General features: G+C 34.8%; 1 protein-coding gene and 1 non-coding gene across 2 annotated transcripts in view; one reads left to right on the forward strand and one right to left on the reverse strand.

The window, feature by feature from the left end:
- Window positions 1–19,670, reverse strand: part of LOC149068590 (uncharacterized) — a 41,561-nt gene that overhangs the window by 4,247 nt on the left and 17,644 nt on the right. The window contains exons 11-20 of the mRNA XM_089250456.1: window positions 18,567–18,885; window positions 17,745–17,869; window positions 16,955–17,133; window positions 14,727–14,814; window positions 14,179–14,307; window positions 10,835–10,999; window positions 10,267–10,353; window positions 6,829–7,029; window positions 4,142–4,697; window positions 2,093–2,127 (exon numbers count right to left, since the gene is read on the reverse strand). Of these exons, the coding sequence (XP_089106582.1) occupies window positions 2,093–2,127; window positions 4,142–4,697; window positions 6,829–7,029; window positions 10,267–10,353; window positions 10,835–10,999; window positions 14,179–14,307; window positions 14,727–14,814; window positions 16,955–17,133; window positions 17,745–17,869; window positions 18,567–18,885 (1,884 nt within the window). The remainder of the gene's footprint in view (window positions 1–2,092; window positions 2,128–4,141; window positions 4,698–6,828; window positions 7,030–10,266; window positions 10,354–10,834; window positions 11,000–14,178; window positions 14,308–14,726; window positions 14,815–16,954; window positions 17,134–17,744; window positions 17,870–18,566; window positions 18,886–19,670) is intronic.
- On the forward strand, window positions 13,267–13,338 carry TRNAA-AGC (transfer RNA alanine (anticodon AGC)). The gene has a single exon. It is a non-coding gene; the product is annotated as a tRNA-Ala (tRNA).

Here is a 19,670-nt window from a genome sequence, read left to right on the forward strand (position 1 = left end):
ATGGAAAGGTCAGTATTACTCATAATAAATAATCTATAGCATAAAAAATAGAGCAAAAGTTGCCCGTCAGTGTATTAATAATGGTAGCTGAAACAGCATAGATGGCCATAGAACTGGATTACACTTCATTTGCCTTATAGCCGCAATAAACCGTGCTGCCTATAGGGCTCAAAAGCAGGGAAATGTTCATCATCTACAGAGGGTAGAGTTCGCATGTCACTACCAACTGCGAACCTGCAGCAATTGGCAAAAGGTTTCCTTTCTTGATGAATCACTTTTTTGCTGCATCAGATGGATGGATGTTGACTCATATGGCAGGGTATGAAAAAAATCAGATTTGTTGATTTAAATTGACTGCTTATTAATTAAAACAAACCTTGCTAATCATTAAAAATGCATATTTTCATATCACCTAACTGCTTTTTCTCTTAATCGCTCAAATTTAATTAAGCATTAATGAATAAACAACCAACGAACTATAAAGCAAAAAATACGAACACCAAAAGTCTGTTAGATAAAAGATCACTGAGGATTAACATTTTTTTGTAGGGAAAAGTGTTTTTATTCATGAACCTCCCCTCCCCATTGAAGTGAATGAGTGGTGGCAACTCAGTATCACACATATGGTCCAGACATCTCAATTCACTGGATGTACAACTAAAGGGTCATTCAACATCAACTAAATAAAACAAATTCTATATCAGCAAGATGTCATGCACAATGAATAGATGTGTTTCTGACTTGCACGATGTTGCTTGATAGTTTACACATTTTCATTCTTTCACAGATTTAATGAGCTTTGGTGAAAAAAAATGAGCAAACGCAAAATTTTAATACAAAAAGTAAATTTGAAAGCCCAATAATATCTATGTTGGCATAACATGTACTATTATTTTGACTCAGCAATTAGGGCAAAGCTTTATACAGAAAATTATTCCGCTGTTTTTTTAATCATGGGAACCCTTGTGCCACATTGCAATGCAATGAATATAGTGCAATTTAGCTAAGCTTAGCTCCCTATATATTTCTTCAATGTTTTCCATGCACAAAATCTAGAAATAGAGAAGTGTCCTTTTTGTACTGTATCTAGGGATTCAGTTCAAGTCTTACCCCAAAAGATATCTTCTATATTTTTTTAATCACAAACTTTATCACATATCAGCAACATTCACACCATACCAGGTTACATTTACTTCAATCATTGAATTTATGCAAAAAAAAAAAAATCAAAATTTAAATTTTGTGATTTAAATATCATGATTTTTTTTAAAAATCAAGTAATTTAAATCAACATACCCTGTCATATGGTAAGAAATATTGAGGAACAAACAACCCCTCCACTATTTGTGAACAAAAAAAAGCTGGCGGCAGTGGTAGCATTATGATTGGGGGGAATGGCTTCGTGGCTTTCTCTGGGTCTACTCATCGATATGGATGATACTGTGGGTAGAATTGAGTATGTGTAGATCCTTGCAGACCATGTACACTATACATGAAAATTCTGCAGTGTGGAAATGATGAAATATTCCAGTATAAACAATGTGACATGCTATATAGCTAAAAATGTTTGTGAGTGGTTGGAAGAATTTACCCAGTACTTCCCTGGCCTCCAGATTCTCTAGATTGTTTGCTCTATAGACCCTCCACAGCACGTAAAGTAGTATCTTATTGTGAGGCTGGAGAAATCACAGGCACTAGGCCAGATCACCATGGGAACCAAAAAAATTGGTATTGGTGTCTATAATTTTCTTTGTGTAGTTACTAAATTGGAGGCTGAGAACAGAGCAAAATGTTTGGAAGCTATAGCAGCATATCTGCCAACATGAAAGAGGGTCACTATGCTCTGAAAAAGTCAAAATAAGCATTATTCTGGACCTTTTTCTTTGGGTAACATTTTTTTCTCGCACCTAGATTTTTTTGTGATTTGTCCAGCCCTGCCTTATTGAGTCCAGCTCATTCAGCCAGTGTCCAAGCTGCACACATGAATTAATTCTGGATATTAACAGGTGGTCACATTAAAGTGAGCCGACTGTATATTTACCGCAAGAAATAAAAACCATAAATCTTAACACATGTGATTTCTGATACTTACAAAAATTGAGTTTTTTGATAAACTGTTCCGGAAATCTGAAATGTGAATAGAATACGAGTGAACAATCAGTAACAGATTCATGTCATAAGCTAACACAATTTATATAATGGAATGTTTCCAAAATTTATTGAGAATGAAAAGAATAAAAAAGGACTTAATTGTGTTATTTCATTGAACTAAAAGCCTATTTACCTGGGCAAAGTAATTTAGTAGTAGCTAAATTTTAAGTCAAGTAATTTAAAAAGTATGAAACATTAAAAGCCACTTACACGGGTTTAGTTATTAAGTTATTTAGTGGTTAAATGGAAAGTGAGAAATAGGAACCAGTCTATATTTTCCGGCTAAGTAGGCAATATGCATAAAGGCCAATGGGTATGGCCTCGTATTATCCAATGAGCATTCGCTACTTGATTGCTAATGTTGGGACAATTTTTAGAGCACTCTTGAGGACTTAAAATTTAGTTAACTATTTAGTTCATAATTAAACTTAATTCATTAAAACACGATTTAAGGACCTGAATCAGAAGTTTTCAAAATTTTTGTAATACTGCATCCTCTATGAATTTTTTCTTCTTGCATCCCCATTGGATAATGAATATGCAGGTTGCCTGCATCAAATGTTCCTAATTTAAAACAGTGATTAAAAACTTGTAATGTCACATGAGATAGTGATAGTCAGAAAATATTAGCTGCCCAACTCTGAGAGGAAGAGGAATTTTCTGTAAGCGTCATTATATAAGCTGACATTTTTATGAGGAAACTGAGAAAATTGGTGCCACAGTAGAACATGGCACAAATCCTTTTGTGGAGATCTTAGCTCTCAGGATATTTTTTTTTCTGAAAAAGCAGAATTGCCAAAGTTTGCCCATAAAAAAGATGGATGTCAAATATAACTAAAATACAGCAACCCGATATAAAAGAATGCATGTATCTCAAAAATAACTAATACTATATAAAATGCATTGCCCATAAAAAAGATTATGGTTGACTTATCTAAGCATGGATAGCTTCCCGATTTATCCCACTATGTATATCATACTTCTTTTTAAACATATCAATTGTGTTCGAATTCACGACCCCCAGGAAGTGAGCTATTCCACTTATTGGCAACCCTATTAGAGGGAAAACACCCTGGGCATTGTCCTTAACCTAGAATTGTCCCTTACCCTAAATGATACTAGTGTCCCCTTGTCAAATCAGCTGATTGACGGTGTATTAATAACTCATGGTTCATCCTATCCATCCCGTTTAAAATTTTAAGCACTCCTATCATGTCTTCTCCCAACACCAACGTTCCTCCAGTGTAAACATATTCAAGCAATTAAGTCTTTCTTCACAGCTCAGGCCTTGTGTGTCAACAACAGCACGTGTAGCTCTTCTCTGTACCTCTTCAACCAAGACTATGTTCCTCTGTAGATATGGTCTCCAAAACCTTACAGCATACTCCAGTGCAGGACAAACTAAGCCTCGGAAAAGCAGAAAAATGACTTCAGGAAAACGCAAAGACCCCTTTTTGAAAATAAAGCCAAACATTCCATTCACTTTTTTGAATGGTGTTCGAAACACCTAAGCCGCTCATAAATAAGAATTCCTGAATCTGACCATTATAGATTGGATATCATACAGGCAATGAAAGTAATACATGTAAAAGTGCACAGGTTTTTCTTAAAAAAAACTTTGTGAGTATAGATACACAAAACACTTTAAAAATGACAAAATTTATTTTGCTATTATTATAATGAATAGCGAAAGAAGATATGGCGTGGCTGGGTGTGGGAGGAATCACATGACTGACAAATTTTTATTTTTCTTCGCTAGTGTGCGTTTCCATTTGCGATGCCACATGAGCATTACTTTCTATTTATATACTTTCTTATCTTTTTGGATTTCTTGTAAAAGTGTAAGATCTGCCTAAAAATAGGGATGCTTGTATTCAACGACCCACACATATCATATCATGCTAAACACATATCACATCATGCTAGACTTTTTAAAAATATTCCACATCCCAAAGATCACAATTGTATGGCAAAGAAATCAATAAAATACCTTTGAAAGCCGAAGCCGAAAATAAATCTTCATCTGATGTCGAGTCTGACAACAGAAGAGATGATCCTTCAGGTTTTGGTCCCTCAGAAGTAGAATTGGTTTTCGCTATGACTTTGTCTGGCATCTGTGCTGTTGGAGACACTACAGAGAAATCCTCACTTGATGTTCTAACAGTTCCGAGAGGTTTGGAAGAAAATAAATCATCATCTTCATCACCTAGTACGGGAGAGACATTCTGCTTCAAAAGTTTGGAATTTTGAGCCTCTAACATCAATTGAGACATCAAGTTCTTTTTGTCACTTTCTTTTTTCTTGTGAGCACTTGGTGATTTATTTGATGACGGAACACTTGATACTGGTTCCACATTCACAGCATTTGTTTCAATTTGACTGAATAGATCCGAACTAGAAGAACTTGATGGTTCAGTTGGCGGAGGAATGGCATTAATCGTCTCAGCATCACCCTTGGGATTGACTTCATCCAAGTCAGCACTTATGTGAGCTTGACGATGTTTACGAGTTGGCTTCTTTCTTTTCGCCTGGATTTTCGCACGACCCTGCAAGATTTTAATGTACTTTTTGAAACAAAACATACGAAATAACAATAATATGCAGATAGTAATCTTAAGTCTGGTTTTAATTTTAGGTTCAGTTCTACAAATGTATATGGCATCCTAAGAACAAGGTATTCTATATACAGTAAAACTTTAGATTATGATCAAATTGGTTTAGTAGTGTTTTGCAAGACAAGCAAATTCTTTTTAAATGTATAGTATGTATAGCAATGTTTTCTAAATGAGGACTTGTTTATGTGAGCCTTTGCATATTCATGTTATCTGCCAAACGTTGAATAATCACAACTGAAAAGTACTTTCTCTAACTGCAGGCAAAGCCTTCACTAGTGATGAGGCTCGGCTCAAACATTTTTTAGGACTTCTTTCATTATTTCAATTTAAAAAAGACCAAATAAACATATGTACCATATTCTCAGCATGCTGGGAAATATCTGTATTTTTCGACATGATGGGAAATTTGCCACTGATTCCAGAAAATTCTTAAATATCCAGACTATAAGAATTGATTGAATCAGCTGATTTGTATTTTGTCTATTCTCTGCTTTTAGAATAATTTCTGTTTAGCAAACTAATAAGTTCAAGTGCATAGTTCTAGCTTGGTGTTTGTTACCACACATTTTGATTTATTAAAAACTAGCCATAAAACCCGGCGCTGCCCAGGTTTTCGCCATATGCTGGGAGCGTTGAATGAAAAACCATTGTAGATGAGTAAACATGTCTGAAATGGATTGCTTGGCATTGTTATTGCAACCGTGGTAACAAAAGTAAACCTTCCAAAAGTGATTGAGGCATGGAAACCATAGCCTATCATTCAAGTTGTGCCCTGTTTGGTATACATACAAAATTTGGAGGCAAAAAATTATGGATTTGTATCGAGAACATACACACCGAAAATCAATTTTATATAAATGAAGATGTCGGATACTGAGTATATTTTTCTCATGTAGATCATTCTATTATGATTTGATTATTTATTCAGTAATTAGTACAAAGTGATATTGGTTTTTGGTTGTATTCTTTGATCCTTATAATTATTCATTCATGGATCTTTACTAGACCGCCACGTTTTTCCTGGAATTCCAGTAATGAACCAGACTTCAACATTCAAAAAGCTGGTCTTCTCCCCCCCCCCCAATTTTTTAGCATGCAGGGGGGGGGGATATGGTATATTGGTATATTCATGCATATAATAAAAACCTTCAGAAGATTAAGACCATTGTTTGATGAGCATCTTCCAGAGCTTTGTGAGCCTATTCATAGCTCAAGCCCATGAAAAACTGTCTCGCCCTTTTGTTAGATGTTAATGCAAGGGGGAATTCCAAAATGAAAATCCCTTTGCTCTTCTGTATCATTCTGGAAATACCAGAGCCTTCGTTATAAAATAAGTAAAAATATTATAAAAATAAATCAATCTACACTTTATCTTTAAAAAGAATTTCTTTGAAAAGAATTATGGCTGGTATAAGGTTTGTGTCTGTTATTCTTTATGCAGAATTTCTTTTGCTTTGATATATGCTTATTTTGGATAACGAGTTTTTATACAGACCAAATTATGTATGTAAATGGGAGTTTCACTGTACACCAGCAGAACACAGAGAGGGTCTTAGGAAAGTTTTGGGAAGTGCAGCTGCAGTATATGTATCCACTTCGTCACTGAAGATGTCTTAAGTGTAGACATTTAGTTCAGTTAGTTGTTTAAATTTTTTAATCTTATTAAAATGTGTACCACCATGAATGCGGCCTCAAGAAACTTATTTAGAACCGCATGGTGATAACAATTATTTAATTTACTCATCTGACTCCATGAATTGTCACTACTCAAGATCTTGATAATCAAATAATTAATTTATTAAAAACATAACTTAAGAACTGGTTAACATGTTAAAAACTTATATAACTTAAAACGGATAACAGGGATACATAATGTAAAAAGTTAAATACTGGAAAAGGGAGTGAAGAGCGAGTCGTCAACCGCATTTTATACAGCACTAGCGGTGACGTCACATCGACATAACACAAGGTGCGATGACGTTACAACATAAAAACATTCACAGCGACACCTACAAATGATTACATTAAGAAAATTAATCAAAAAGGTTACAGGTAATTTTACCTTGTTTATTGAACTCAGTGTGCTACCGGTATCTGAAGGATTATCAAAAGATACGACAACTTCACCCTGATCAATTCCAGTTGTGTCTGGCAGAGTTGGTTTGACATGTGAGCTTTGCGGCTTTGGCAAAGATGCGACAACTTCACCATTATTGATTCTAGTCGTGTCAGGCTGAATTGGTTTGACAGGCAAACTTTGTGGCTACACAAAAGTAACAGAACATTCATGAGCGAAATAAAAATATATTCATTGAAAAAAGAAATCTGCAAAAGCACACGGGCACCTGAATTCTGTGCCACAGAAAAATTTTAAATTTGTTATTCTAAAATATGACATAGGATATGAAGTTAAATGTAATATGAATGCAAAATATATTGCTGTTCATATGTATCTGAACCAACATGAACATTTTTAAGTTGATTTCATCATTTATGTTCGACACTTAAGTAATTGAGACATTCAAAATATGGCTAGCAAAATTCTAGGCAAAATATGCCATGCTTGACCATAAAGTTCAATTCGCCCATGCAACTGAAACAGTGATTCTCATTACATACCTCACTCAATGGAAAAAATTAGTCTTTTCTTCACCATAACATAACTTATCCACTATCATATGCAGTAATATCACTGTTAATGAAGATAATTTGTTCTGGAATAACATTGATCAATTAAAAAATTTCCCATAAGTTTCTATGGAAAATCGTTTGATTCCTTCCAGGTTTCGTACAAAATTTAAAGAAAACTTATAAAAAATACAAAATACTAAGATAAACACTATAAAAAAATGAAAAACTGAACTAATGTTAAGAAAAACAACTTCACAATTGGATGAAGGAGAATTAACAGAAAGAGATGAGAAATTGGAGATGCTTTTATTTTACACCATCTTCACAACCCAGTCATCTTTTTATGTGACATGGTAAAATCATTTTGATATCTCAAACATGCAGATGGAAAAGATATTTCCTAGAATATATCCAGACCATTCAGTTTGATAGTTTGATGCTAAATATCTTGCACCAAAAGGAACATGTGCTATAACAACGTAACTTATTTTTAATGCATTTTTTTGCTCTGCGTAATTATTTATTAAGAAATTACTTAAAAGCTATCTGGAAGAGAAATAGAGGCATATAGGGAGTTGATTCTGAGGCAGACATAAATTAATCAAGCTCTAAAAACAGTAATTTCGATTATGATCATGTGAGAATTCATCTCGCAGTGCTGATGTGTTATGTTAGTGTGTATATCCATGTCAACTAAAACGTTTGTTATAGCCGAATCCTTATTTATTAGCTGAGGTGGAAAATATTGTAAAAAATACATTTGTTAGCCAAAAAATTTGCAAGTAAAAGCAGATGAAAAATATAATGTCCAGACCATTCAGTTAGATGCTAAGAATCTTGTGTGTAATGTTCAAGCGCTTCTTGTACAGGGGCAAGATATTTCATCTCTGTCGTGAGAGATTTTTCCTATTAGTAGTTTTAATTTATTTTTTAATCAGTTGAAGAATTGAGCACTTTTTGCTTTGTTGTATTTTTGCTGATCTAGGCCTGTTTCAACTATCTTTGACTAAAGCCTTTTAAGGTCATATACCTTATATGACCATCCAATCTGTTGTACTTTTTACTTGGCAAATGTAGTAAAATCCTGAGCATTCTTTCGTCTGTGGGGTTCCTACACCTGGATGAAATTGCTGAAGTAACAAATGATCTAATATTGACAAATTAGAGGGTAGTATCCCTGTCAAAGTGCTCAGAATTTAGGTGTGTTGCATACCTCTTGGTGAGAATGTTTAGGTAGGGAGGTCTGGCACTTGTCTGGCCTGGATTACTCTGAAATTGGTTTTATAATCAATTAAAAATGCAATACATGAGTTTTCCTGCCATAAGCTTCTAAGGGCAGAGGGTGATGGTGGTATGTTGTGTTTTTTTGTTTCGAGTGGTTTTCGGCTAGATTATCTTTATGTTTTGAATAGTGACTCATGTAGTTTAGTTTTCTTTTTCCATTATTGATGTGAAATAAGTTTTTGTTTAATTGATTACACTTCATCGTGGCCAAGTCAAAGTTTAGTTTTAATGGTATATTTGATTGAAGATTCTAATTAATAACATCTGTTATTGTTAAAATGTCTTAAGTGAATAAATTATTAAAATTAAGTTTGCATGTTATGTAATGTCTCTGCAAGTTTTTCGCTGTATTGTTATTTTGATTTTTTATTTAATGTGTTCATGACAAGGCCCAAAACACGTCTGGCACAAAAAAAAAAAAATATATATAGTCACATATAGGGGGGATGAATGGTGGGGAGAGGAGGAATGAACGACCTGCTGCAATCAACTTTTTCCCCCATTTCCTAAATGTCAACAAAGATACCAATATTTGAGATCTATTGCTGATACTTCAACTGTACATCATCCAAATTTGTTGCGAAAAGCCTGTGCTTAAAGGAGTTAATCTTTCATTTTCCATAAAATGGCTTGGAAGCTTTCTGAAATAGGGGTGTACATGGAAAGCAATTACGATATTGTAACATTACCTTGCCCCCCCCCGCGGAATAGTCCTAGATCTAGTCATTTTTAAATCTTATTTACCTTTAATTCACTTCCGAGAACCGGCCCGCTGTAGACTTTCACCGATCGACCGCCATTTTTTACATATCAGTATTGCCAGATTTCATGTCATTGTATTTTCATTCTGAATATTTATGCAAATAGCACTTTTCACGCAGAAGTTCACACATCCTGATTCGATGGTGAAGCAGGGGATGCTGGGAATATCCCTTTAAATAGCGGTGGTATGCTGGAAACGGCGCAAATATAGCGAATCACCAATGCATTGAACTGCTCTTACTAAAGCGTTTCGCCCGACACGGTGCATGCCGGACATCGCCTTTGTATCGTCATGAATCGTTGATTGAGTAGCGGACTTACGCACGGCTCCACCTGGTTGCCGATCGCCTCTACCAACATCATGTGCTAACTCTGGTCATCAGATTTCTTCACATGGCTGCTATGTTACTTATCAAATTGGAATACATCAATTCTACTGGTACGGAAGTTTGTCGGAGATGCCGTTGGCCGCCTGCTTCCCCGATGCAACGGTGACATCGTCAAGTGATGGTTAGGACGAACCTCTCAATTGAATCGTATGGCTCATGTGATGGTTGTCCGATGCTATGTAATTGGTGAGATCGAAGCTTTTTTTTAGAAACTCTTGTTAAAAGAACTTTAGCGAAAAATCTAATATTTATAACCAAGGTTGAATGAAATATTAATTATGTACGATCTGATTCTCGAAATGTAAAATAAATGTTTTAAAACAAAGAAAAAAAGTGTTAATTCATTCTTGCCATCTGTGGTGTAATATTGGAATACATAAAGTAATTAATTGAACCGAGAATGCAAACATTTCTTGTGTTGCAATATCACTTACCTGAACTGTGTTAACTACATCACGAATGTCTTTGTGAGCAGAAATAGGCACTTGATCTTTTTTAGGTTTTTCAGGCTTCTTGTCAACCTTAAATGAAGAAAAAATTCAATTAATATGTCAAATGCACATTGCAATATGCATGCACATTATATGTACATGAAGAATAAAAATTCTATAACTTATATTTTGTTAAAGTACATTGAGGTATGGAAGAGTAATGTTGAGGTAAGTGGAAATGCAGGGTAAGTAAAGCCCAATATGATTTGTAAAATTCATTTAACTTCTGAGAATGGTTTCTGGTGGAGTACTTTATACAAAAGCGTGCCTTTACTTTACTCTTCAGTGTCCCTTACACAAAACTAACGTGTTTATTAACTAAGCCCTACAAAGGACAAAATACATTTGGTGGTCAAAATAAAAAATAAATAAAAACTTACCATCAAAGATGGGTAAAAAATTAAAAATAAATATTTTGTTTTGGAAACAGTTGTAAAGCAAATGGTATTGGAATTCTCAAGGAGAAAAAATTTTAATAATATCTAATTATTGCACTAATATAAATAACTACCTTCACTGGTTCTGATTTCTTCTCCTCTTTCTTATTTACAGGTGAAAAAAGATCAAAGCTATCACTTTCATCAAATAAAAGGGTTGCCTGTTTCTGGCTAGGTGCAGGGGTATCTAATCGACTGACATCTTTTTCAGGTACATTTGACTTTGATAAATTTGTTGCCTGAAATGATACAAAAGAATCATTATACATTTAGCTTGTCATTGTCATTTACAGATATCTTTCGCTTAATGTAATCTCATTCAACACAGTTTTGCTATAATGCAATTTTGGAAAGTTAATTTAAGAAATGACAAAACCTGTGAAATTTGACCTGCAGTTTAATTTGCAAATTCATTTTAAGGAATAAAATCAAAGGCATGACATAGAGAAAACATTCAAATGACCTATCTTAATGAGCTCACTAATGAACATATTTTGGTAACACATTGACAATGCTATCAGAAGAAAATTATTATTATACTAGAACTGTCATATTTAATAGAGATATTCAGATCATTTTTCATTTTTGTTGAATCCCAACTATATTCTGCACAAGAGGGTTAGTTAGACTGGGACCTACAGTTTATTGCCAAATCCAAGCAACACCATTCAACAACTTTTTTTTCATGTCTCACCAAGAAGTTTGTGTGCTAATCCCTCAGAGTGGGACTTCTTGCTTTAGCAATGTGTTCTGCAGTACTTTGGTACCATAGTTGCTCCTGGGACTCAAGATTTTTCATAACAATAACCGATTCATAACTACAGCACATGCCCTTTAATGTGATGAAATCAGGACTTTGGATTTTTGATAACTACATCCAAAACAAATCTTGAAGCAAATATGACGTACATCTCATTTAATTGAACAGGACATATGAAAAGCGGGACAGCTGTTCTTTTCTCCCATAACTGTTTGCAAAATGTTAAATTGTGCCGTTTTTTTAAAAATTGTTTTAAAACTGGATTTTAACCCTTAAAGTGAAATCCTGTATTTGTTTTATTCAGCCATTGTTCAGGAGTTAAAATGGAACATCCTTTCACATCCATCCATTCCATTTCACAGATTAGGGAATATGTACTATTTTTTTCAATGTACAGTACATTTCACAGATCCCTTGAGAAAGAGTTTCAGGTAAAAACTTAATCTGGACAGTTAAAAGAAACTGACAGAGAACTGAATGTTTAGCAGCTTCACAAGTAAATGTGTCGTAGTGGCTAACTATGGCCCAATCAGTAAATTACGAGCTCAGTAAGGAAATGCATGTCAACATGGGGAGGCAGGGAATATACTTTCTAGGCTCCTACACAGTCTTCTAGGCTGATAAATATAAATCACGGGGAAAAAATAACTCTGATGAAACTTGCTCCAAAATGTGCAATAAAAACTTTTGACAGAAAAAAAATTGATAACATACACCAAAGTCTTGATAACCAAAAATTTTTCCCATGTTATGATATACATCCTTTCTGTATTTTGTGAAAGTGATAACAATAACAGGAGTGAGAAGTGACAAAGTCCATTTAGGAGCAGCTTTGGAGCAGCAAATTAAGGATTCTGAGCAGTTTTGGAGCAGCAAAACTGCACGATTCGGAGCAGATATTTATAAATTGAAGCAGCAAAATTAACAATATTCTTGTTAACCCTCACTCCTTTTTAAAATAAAACAACTGCACTGTCTTTTGTTATCAAACATCTTTTCAATCAGCTTGTTTTTGGTGTTTCATGCTTCTGAAAACCTAGTTTGAAAAAGCGGCCGTCATAAAATTTTTCACACCAGTCTATTTAAGATGATTTTTACTTACTGAGGGCACTATTTGCTGTTCGGAACAGCAGCACTTCAAATGGGCTAAAAATTTTCTAGTCTTTATATAGATATTATAAATTTTCTATATAAAGTTTTCAATTTTTTTTATACTCAGAAAGAAATTGTTGCAAAATGGGAGAGAATTGCGGAAGAATCAACACGATGGTTGGCGATTCAGCACTCATTGTTTGGTGAGATTGGCAATCTGACACTCATTATTTGGCAAGATTGGCGATCGTACTCATTATTTGGCAATTTAACGCTCGTTATTCAGCAAAGTTTCTAAATTAGCAATCATAATTCGGCGGACATACTCTTTTTACTAGCGGAATGAAATTTTTTTTCCCACCCCTGCAATACACAAATGCAAGATATACAGAAAACTGTATGTTGTGAAGATACTTATTTTTCGACATGATTGTTTAAGGAAGGAAAACCCCATCTCTGCATTTACTGGGAGTCGAACCCAGGTCCTTCGTTTGCTGGACGAGTGCTCTCACCACTAAGTTACAGAGGAGATAGAGATTTTCCTTCACTGGAGCGTATGTATGCCGAACAGGACCATGCAATGGACAGTCACACAATCAGCTAAAATTGCACAGTCCCGTTCGGCATATATATATACTCCATTAAAGGAAAATCTCCTCTGTAGCTTAGTGGTGAGAGCGCTAGTCTAGCAAACGAGGGACCTGGGTTCGACTCCCGGTAGAGGCAGAGATGAGTTTTTTTAAAGAAGGAAAAGACTCATCTCACAAAATAAATATCTTCACAACATCCAGTTTACTGTATATCTTGCATTAACGAGTGACGAGCGACATCATGTCATACATACATAAATGATTACATCATACGTGATTCCAATAAGCTTTGCAGCCTGCACTTCTTTTGTTTTAACCCTTTCCATGATTTTATAAATTCCATTGATCCCCATTATAACTGGTACAGTAGAAATAACCAAATTTTTTGTAAAATGCCACATTTTGTGCTCTTCTCCCCCCCCCCCCCCCCACAACTCAGAAAACAATTTACTAAGAGAAAAGAGAATTGTTCTACATTTTTTTAAGCTGTACACCTGCTCCTTTTCTACCCTCAAGGAACTAAAGGATATATTCCAAAACTGTCTGTCTCCTATTATCAAGATTTGAACAAAAAATGACTCCCCCTGCTACTGTGCAGTTTATCTGACAGGTTGGGGGGAATGGAAAATATATTCTTAGAAGAATAATATTTATTAAGCTCTGTGGAAGAACTGATTGGGTCCCTAAGAGCTGCAGAGTGTATGTTTTCTTTTGTTTTGTTCTATTGTCTTATTTTGTATATTACTTGTATTAGTGTGTGTTATTTTGCAATTAAAAACAAGGAAACTTGCAACCTGTCTGGGCTCATCACAGCCAAAATAAAGAGGGTTTCAAGGAGGCAAGGTTGAACAATTGCTGAAATACAAAGCATCAAGTTAGGCGAGATATCTTGTAAAATTATACAAATGAATGATAGAATGTGATTACAAAGAGAAAGACTTGTGAAAATTTATCCTCAAAGCATACAAAAACTTACAAATAAATCTTCAGCTTTTTGCTTAGTCTCTGTTGGTTTGAAAAGATCAAAACTGTCACTTTCCTCAAACAGCGAAACAGCTTTCTTCTGGGATGTTTCAGTTCCTTCATTTGCTCCAGATTTTGATGGCTATTAGACATAAATATATGGAATACTATAAATTAAATATCCTTTATAATCACTAGGTATTGCTTCAACAGAAATTTCATTCGTTCCTAAAGTGGAAATGGTCTCAAAGGGAAATCGCTATGACAATATAATGGTCATTCAAAAAAAGTGTGATGACAGTTCGGAATAACATTTCAAGAATAAAAATGTTGTAGACTCCTCAAGAAATTATATAAATATTGCAAAATCTGCATATTTTGCAACAGATAGACAAGGAATTTATATACAACATCAAAATAAGCATTGTCATACACATATAATGTTAAATTTTTGACAGAGGTACGACCAGAACTTTTACACAGACCATGCATGTTTGAGTAGCATACAATCCCATGAATCAACTTGAAAAGAGAAGGGTACAACATAAAGAAGAACTGAACCTTTGCTTCTTTTGAGACAGGTTTAGTACTAAATAAGTCATCTTCATCAACTCTGGCATCAGCAGCGAAGTTGAAGCTGAACGTTTTCCTATAAAACAAAAAATACTGACATGAACTGAAATACACTGCTCAAAACAATTAGGGGAGCAAGCAAAAAAGTGAAGAAAACCGTGCGAGACAGCCACGTATTGGCATACAATGGATAGTACATGCGTATCAATGCGCAATACAGAAAAAAGACGTTAAAAAATTTGGAATTAAGCTTTAATTCTTTGAAAATATGGAAAAAAACATGAAAAGATGATTTAGGGCAACAATTTGGTTACATGTAAACGATAAAAAAAAGTACTGTTTAGACATGATGCATGAGTTTTAATAGGGCGTGTGGTCTCCTCGAACAGCTAAGACTGCTGCGCACCTGTTTGCCATGGATGCGATGAGGTTATCGATCAGACTTTGGGGAATACTGTTCCACTCCTCAAGAAGTGCAATCTGTAAGTCTCGGACAGTAACAGGCGGCCTTGGTCGCGCAGCAATGCGTCATCGATTGGATTCAGGTCAGGAGAGCACGCTAGCCATTCCATACGCTGTATTGTTTCAGCTTCAAGCATGTTCTCCACCAGACGAGCTCTATGCGGTCGGGCATTATCATCCTGGAAAACAAAGGAATCTCCAATGGCTCCATCGTAAGGGATGACATGAGGTCGCAGTATCTCGTCTGCATACCTTCGGGCCGTCAAAGTGCCATTCCGAATGATATGTAGGTCCGTACGTCCGCCTATGCTGATTCCACCTCATACCATCCAACCAGCTCGTCTGTATTGTGACCTTTCACGAACGAATGCGGGGTTATTTCGAGTGCCCCTGTCCCTCCATACCAGAACACGTCGAGTGTCACACTCCAGACTGAATCGGGACTCGTCTGTAAACAGCACTTGGCTCCAATCATGTTGCTCCCAATCTCGATGTTCAGCAGCCCATCTTCTTCGGGCCGCACGGTGGCGTGGGGTCAACGGAATGCAGACCATTGGCCTACGTGCATAGAACCCTCCCTCATGAAGCCGATTACGTACTGTTTGGCTGGACACCCTTCGTCCTGTTGCCAAGAGCAACCGTCTTTGCAGCTGCGTAGCATTCTTTGTTCTGTTTCGACGGGCTGTTAACCGTATATGCCGGTCATCAGTTGCTGTAGTGGTGCGTGGCCGACCTTGCCCTGGTCAACGTCTAACATTTCCTGTTTCTTGGAATCGATTCCACAGCCTTGCAACAAACAACACTTCTGGCGACTCCAACAGCGTCCGCGACACTACGTTGTGTTTGCCCGGATTCCAGTCTGCCTATAACACGCCATGCCATGGATTCCGGTAAATCACGTTGTTGAGACATCCTCAAGTCACCTTGTCTCAAAAAAAAAATACTGCGCAATCGAATTTCACAGTTACGGCAGTAAAACAGACGTTTCTGCAACATCCCGATTTCTGCCCTTATCTCCTTTTTCTGGTTTTTGACGTCATGAACTTTGATTTGCATATGAAGTTTTCTTCTTCCGTTTCCTGCCAGGCTTTAAATTATGGATGATTCATTTTATGTTACTTATCGGTATACATCTTTGCGTAACTTTGTTAAAACAATGTGCTCCCCTAATTGTTTTGAGCAGTGTAGATCTTAACCAATTGAAATTAAAAGTTGAAATGTGATAATAAAGCCTTTGTGATATAAAAAGAAAATGTAATATTTACCAGGAAAAGTAGTTGTATTATATTATTTTTAATTATTTTATAAAAATATCTATTTATAGCACTGTAATTGGAGCTGTAATAGAATCTAAATATGTTCTATTGGTTTTATACTGGTCTACTGATATGCTCAGAAGTTTGGTTGTGAAAAATTATGCTAGATGCCATCCAGAAATACATTGAAGGCTATTTCAAGCAAGATATGAAAAGGGTACAGTAATAGTTTAAAATTATCTTTAAAAGTATCATTACAGGGGGAATCAATAAAATTGAAGGATATTATTGTATTGAGAGAGAAATTTAACGCTAACACTATATAGAAACAACAAACATGCCATAAAATGTAGAAAGATTTATCATTAATATATGATATTGTTGTAGTGAGGTTTTTTCATATTATTGGCTATGGCCTATTTTTTTTTTCAATTGCTAGCTATTGAAGAAGGAACCTTGTGCCATTCGGCATAATTAAAAACAGTTGGATAGACTTACTGATTAGTTGTTTTCTTCGTAGAAGAAAAAAGGTCTTCAGAATCCGAATCATCATCAAAAAGAGAAGCAGATTCACTGGGCTCTTTCGCTGCATCATATAAGCTCTTGTTTGACCTCTCAGAAACCGATGGTGATGGCGTACTCTTTTCTGGTTTCCTACTGCTCTCAACAACTGCAACCTTCAAAAATAAAAGTTTATGGTCTTGAGAAAAGAGCATAAGAAATAAATACACTTTTCTTTAATATGATTAGCACAATAGAATTTCTAACTTAAAAATCAAAAATTCCATTTCAACTTTACCTTATGGAGAATAGAAATAAAATATTTGTGCTGTTTTAGCTGCAGCAACCATATTTATTATAATAATTAAAAAAATAAAACATATTACAGTTGAACCCCGTTGTAACACCACCATCCAGCCCAAAGAATTTTGCCACTATAAAGAGTTTGGCGTTACATCAGATCACGGTTGGAATAGCATCTCAGAGAAGCTTCATTACATACATTCATGTTTTTTATACCACTGTATCTCAGTGTCTTATCAGTGTTATTCAATACATAAAATAACCTATTCATATGCATTCAGTTTTGAGATGAGAAAATTTGTAAAATTGTAAAAGCTTTACTACTGAATATTTTTTTATGTAAAACTTGAGAGATACATATACAAATACATTATAATCACTATATGCTAGATTTGTTCACTGAAAATTTGTGGCAATAAGTGGAGTTGGCTCTACAACAGGGATGGTATTGTATTTACCCAAGGGGGAAAAAAAAGCATGTTACTTTTGAACTGATAGGTTGTCCTTTCTGTAAAGATGAGAGTCCCTGAGTTGAAAGTGAAGAAAACAAATCATCACCTTCGTCATCATCATCACCAAACAGATCTGGTTCCTTATTCCTCTTTATCTCTGACAAAAAAAACAAAAAACAGAATTTATATAAAAAATATTAAAGCAATCAAATAAAATCAGTACATATAACATGCATACCTAAAGCAATAATTATGACTATTTCCAGTGTGAATAATTTCAGAATTTCCATAAAAAAGTTTTCACCTTGCTATAATTTGATTTTCTTGATGTATGTGTGAATGGATCACAGTTCTATCAGAAAAGGTTGCTTTGAATGCTATTTCACAACAACACAAATCAGGTATTTTTAGCTTCTACTGTATCTTCATTATATCATTTTCTTCTCCACGTGACTGCTGATACTGTTTTTTATATATCTCATTTCATCTTAAAATTTAATGGCAGTAATTCTAGCATAATCTTTCTTCTATAGTTGGAAATAATGCCTCTGGTCAGAGAAGATTCTGACATAGACTGAACCAAAGTTTGAACGTGCCACCCCTCAAATAATTTTTTGGTATATTAGATGGGTTTGTCAATGGCCCTAATAGGACCTTCTGATAGGAGAAGTTTGACAGATTAAAAAGAACTGGTTAAAGCATATTTTACAAACAAAATGAAATTTTCACTTTAGAATAAAATTCTGGATATAACAATAAATTTTTAAACATTAGCTATGTTGTATGAATTATATAAAAAAACTGAGCTGAATGTCAAAACTATATAATATGATAGGAAGAAAAGTATACAGTACCTTTACTCTTTGGCATTGTCTCAGCAGGAAGAACCTTAGATTTTGGTACTGGAGATGGTAAAACCTGAACCTTTGTCAATGGGGCAGGCTTTCTTTCAGATGAGTCAGATTTCTCTATCCCACCAAACAAATCATCATCCTCATCAGCTTTAGCGGGTGTGCTTTTAGTAGATGAAACTAATGTTTTTGTTGAAGGAGATGGCAACACTTGTACTTTTGATACAGGAGAAGGCAGAACTTTTACTTTTGAAACACTTGGTTTTCGCTTTGATGAATCTTGATCTTCACTGAATAAATCACTTTCATCGTCAGACTTTCCCTGAAAACAAAAAGGTTCTATATAAATTGCTGCTTGTTTCCATTTCTTTTAATATTAATAAAACCATTGTACAGAAATACCTCCACGTGCGAGGTTAATTAATTTCTGAAAGTTGAATTCTACACAGGAAAGTGTATAAGATGCATGTATGGTTAAGACGTAAAAGTGTATATATATATAAACTTGTATCAAAAATTTTTCAAAGTGAACTTTTTTGATTTAAAAAAATGAAGATCACTTTCATTATTTATACACAGGGCAAAAACTAGGATTTTTGTTTCCCCCCCCCCCCCAACTTCAAAATTTGGTGATTTTATAAGGGTGTTTTGTTCTCACCTAAAATTTGCCGAACCTAAATTTAAAGTTGCCAAATTGAATGTCAGTTGGAATAGGGTTAAACACAGATGTACAGAAAACAATTTTAAATCAAATTAATTCAATCAAATATTTCCCTGCATTGAAAAATGTGATCAAAATATAAATTCAAATATTTTTAAATATGGTTTCTTGCCTAAAATGTCAAGTATAGGAACATGAATTATAAGAGATCTAATCGGTTTTATCAAACAAACTAATTTATAAACATTTAATGACAATTTTGATGGACTTTTAAAATTCTCATTAAAATTTTTAACTTCAAAATTCAATTAAAATTTTTTACCATAATTGATCAATTAAAAAAATATATCTATCTAGTTTGATTGCTTACCCATTTTTCACTCAATCAGCTAGTAAATATGAGTGACATTGAAGGGGTAAGTCATACAAATTTTTGTTATACACCT

The sequence above is a fragment of the Pholcus phalangioides genome, unplaced genomic scaffold, assembly GCF_987345545.1.
Source record: "Pholcus phalangioides strain wild (caught in Gottingen) unplaced genomic scaffold, Ppha-v1.0 ptg000024l_1, whole genome shotgun sequence".
In the NCBI taxonomy this organism is placed as follows: Eukaryota; Metazoa; Arthropoda; class Arachnida; order Araneae; family Pholcidae; genus Pholcus; species Pholcus phalangioides.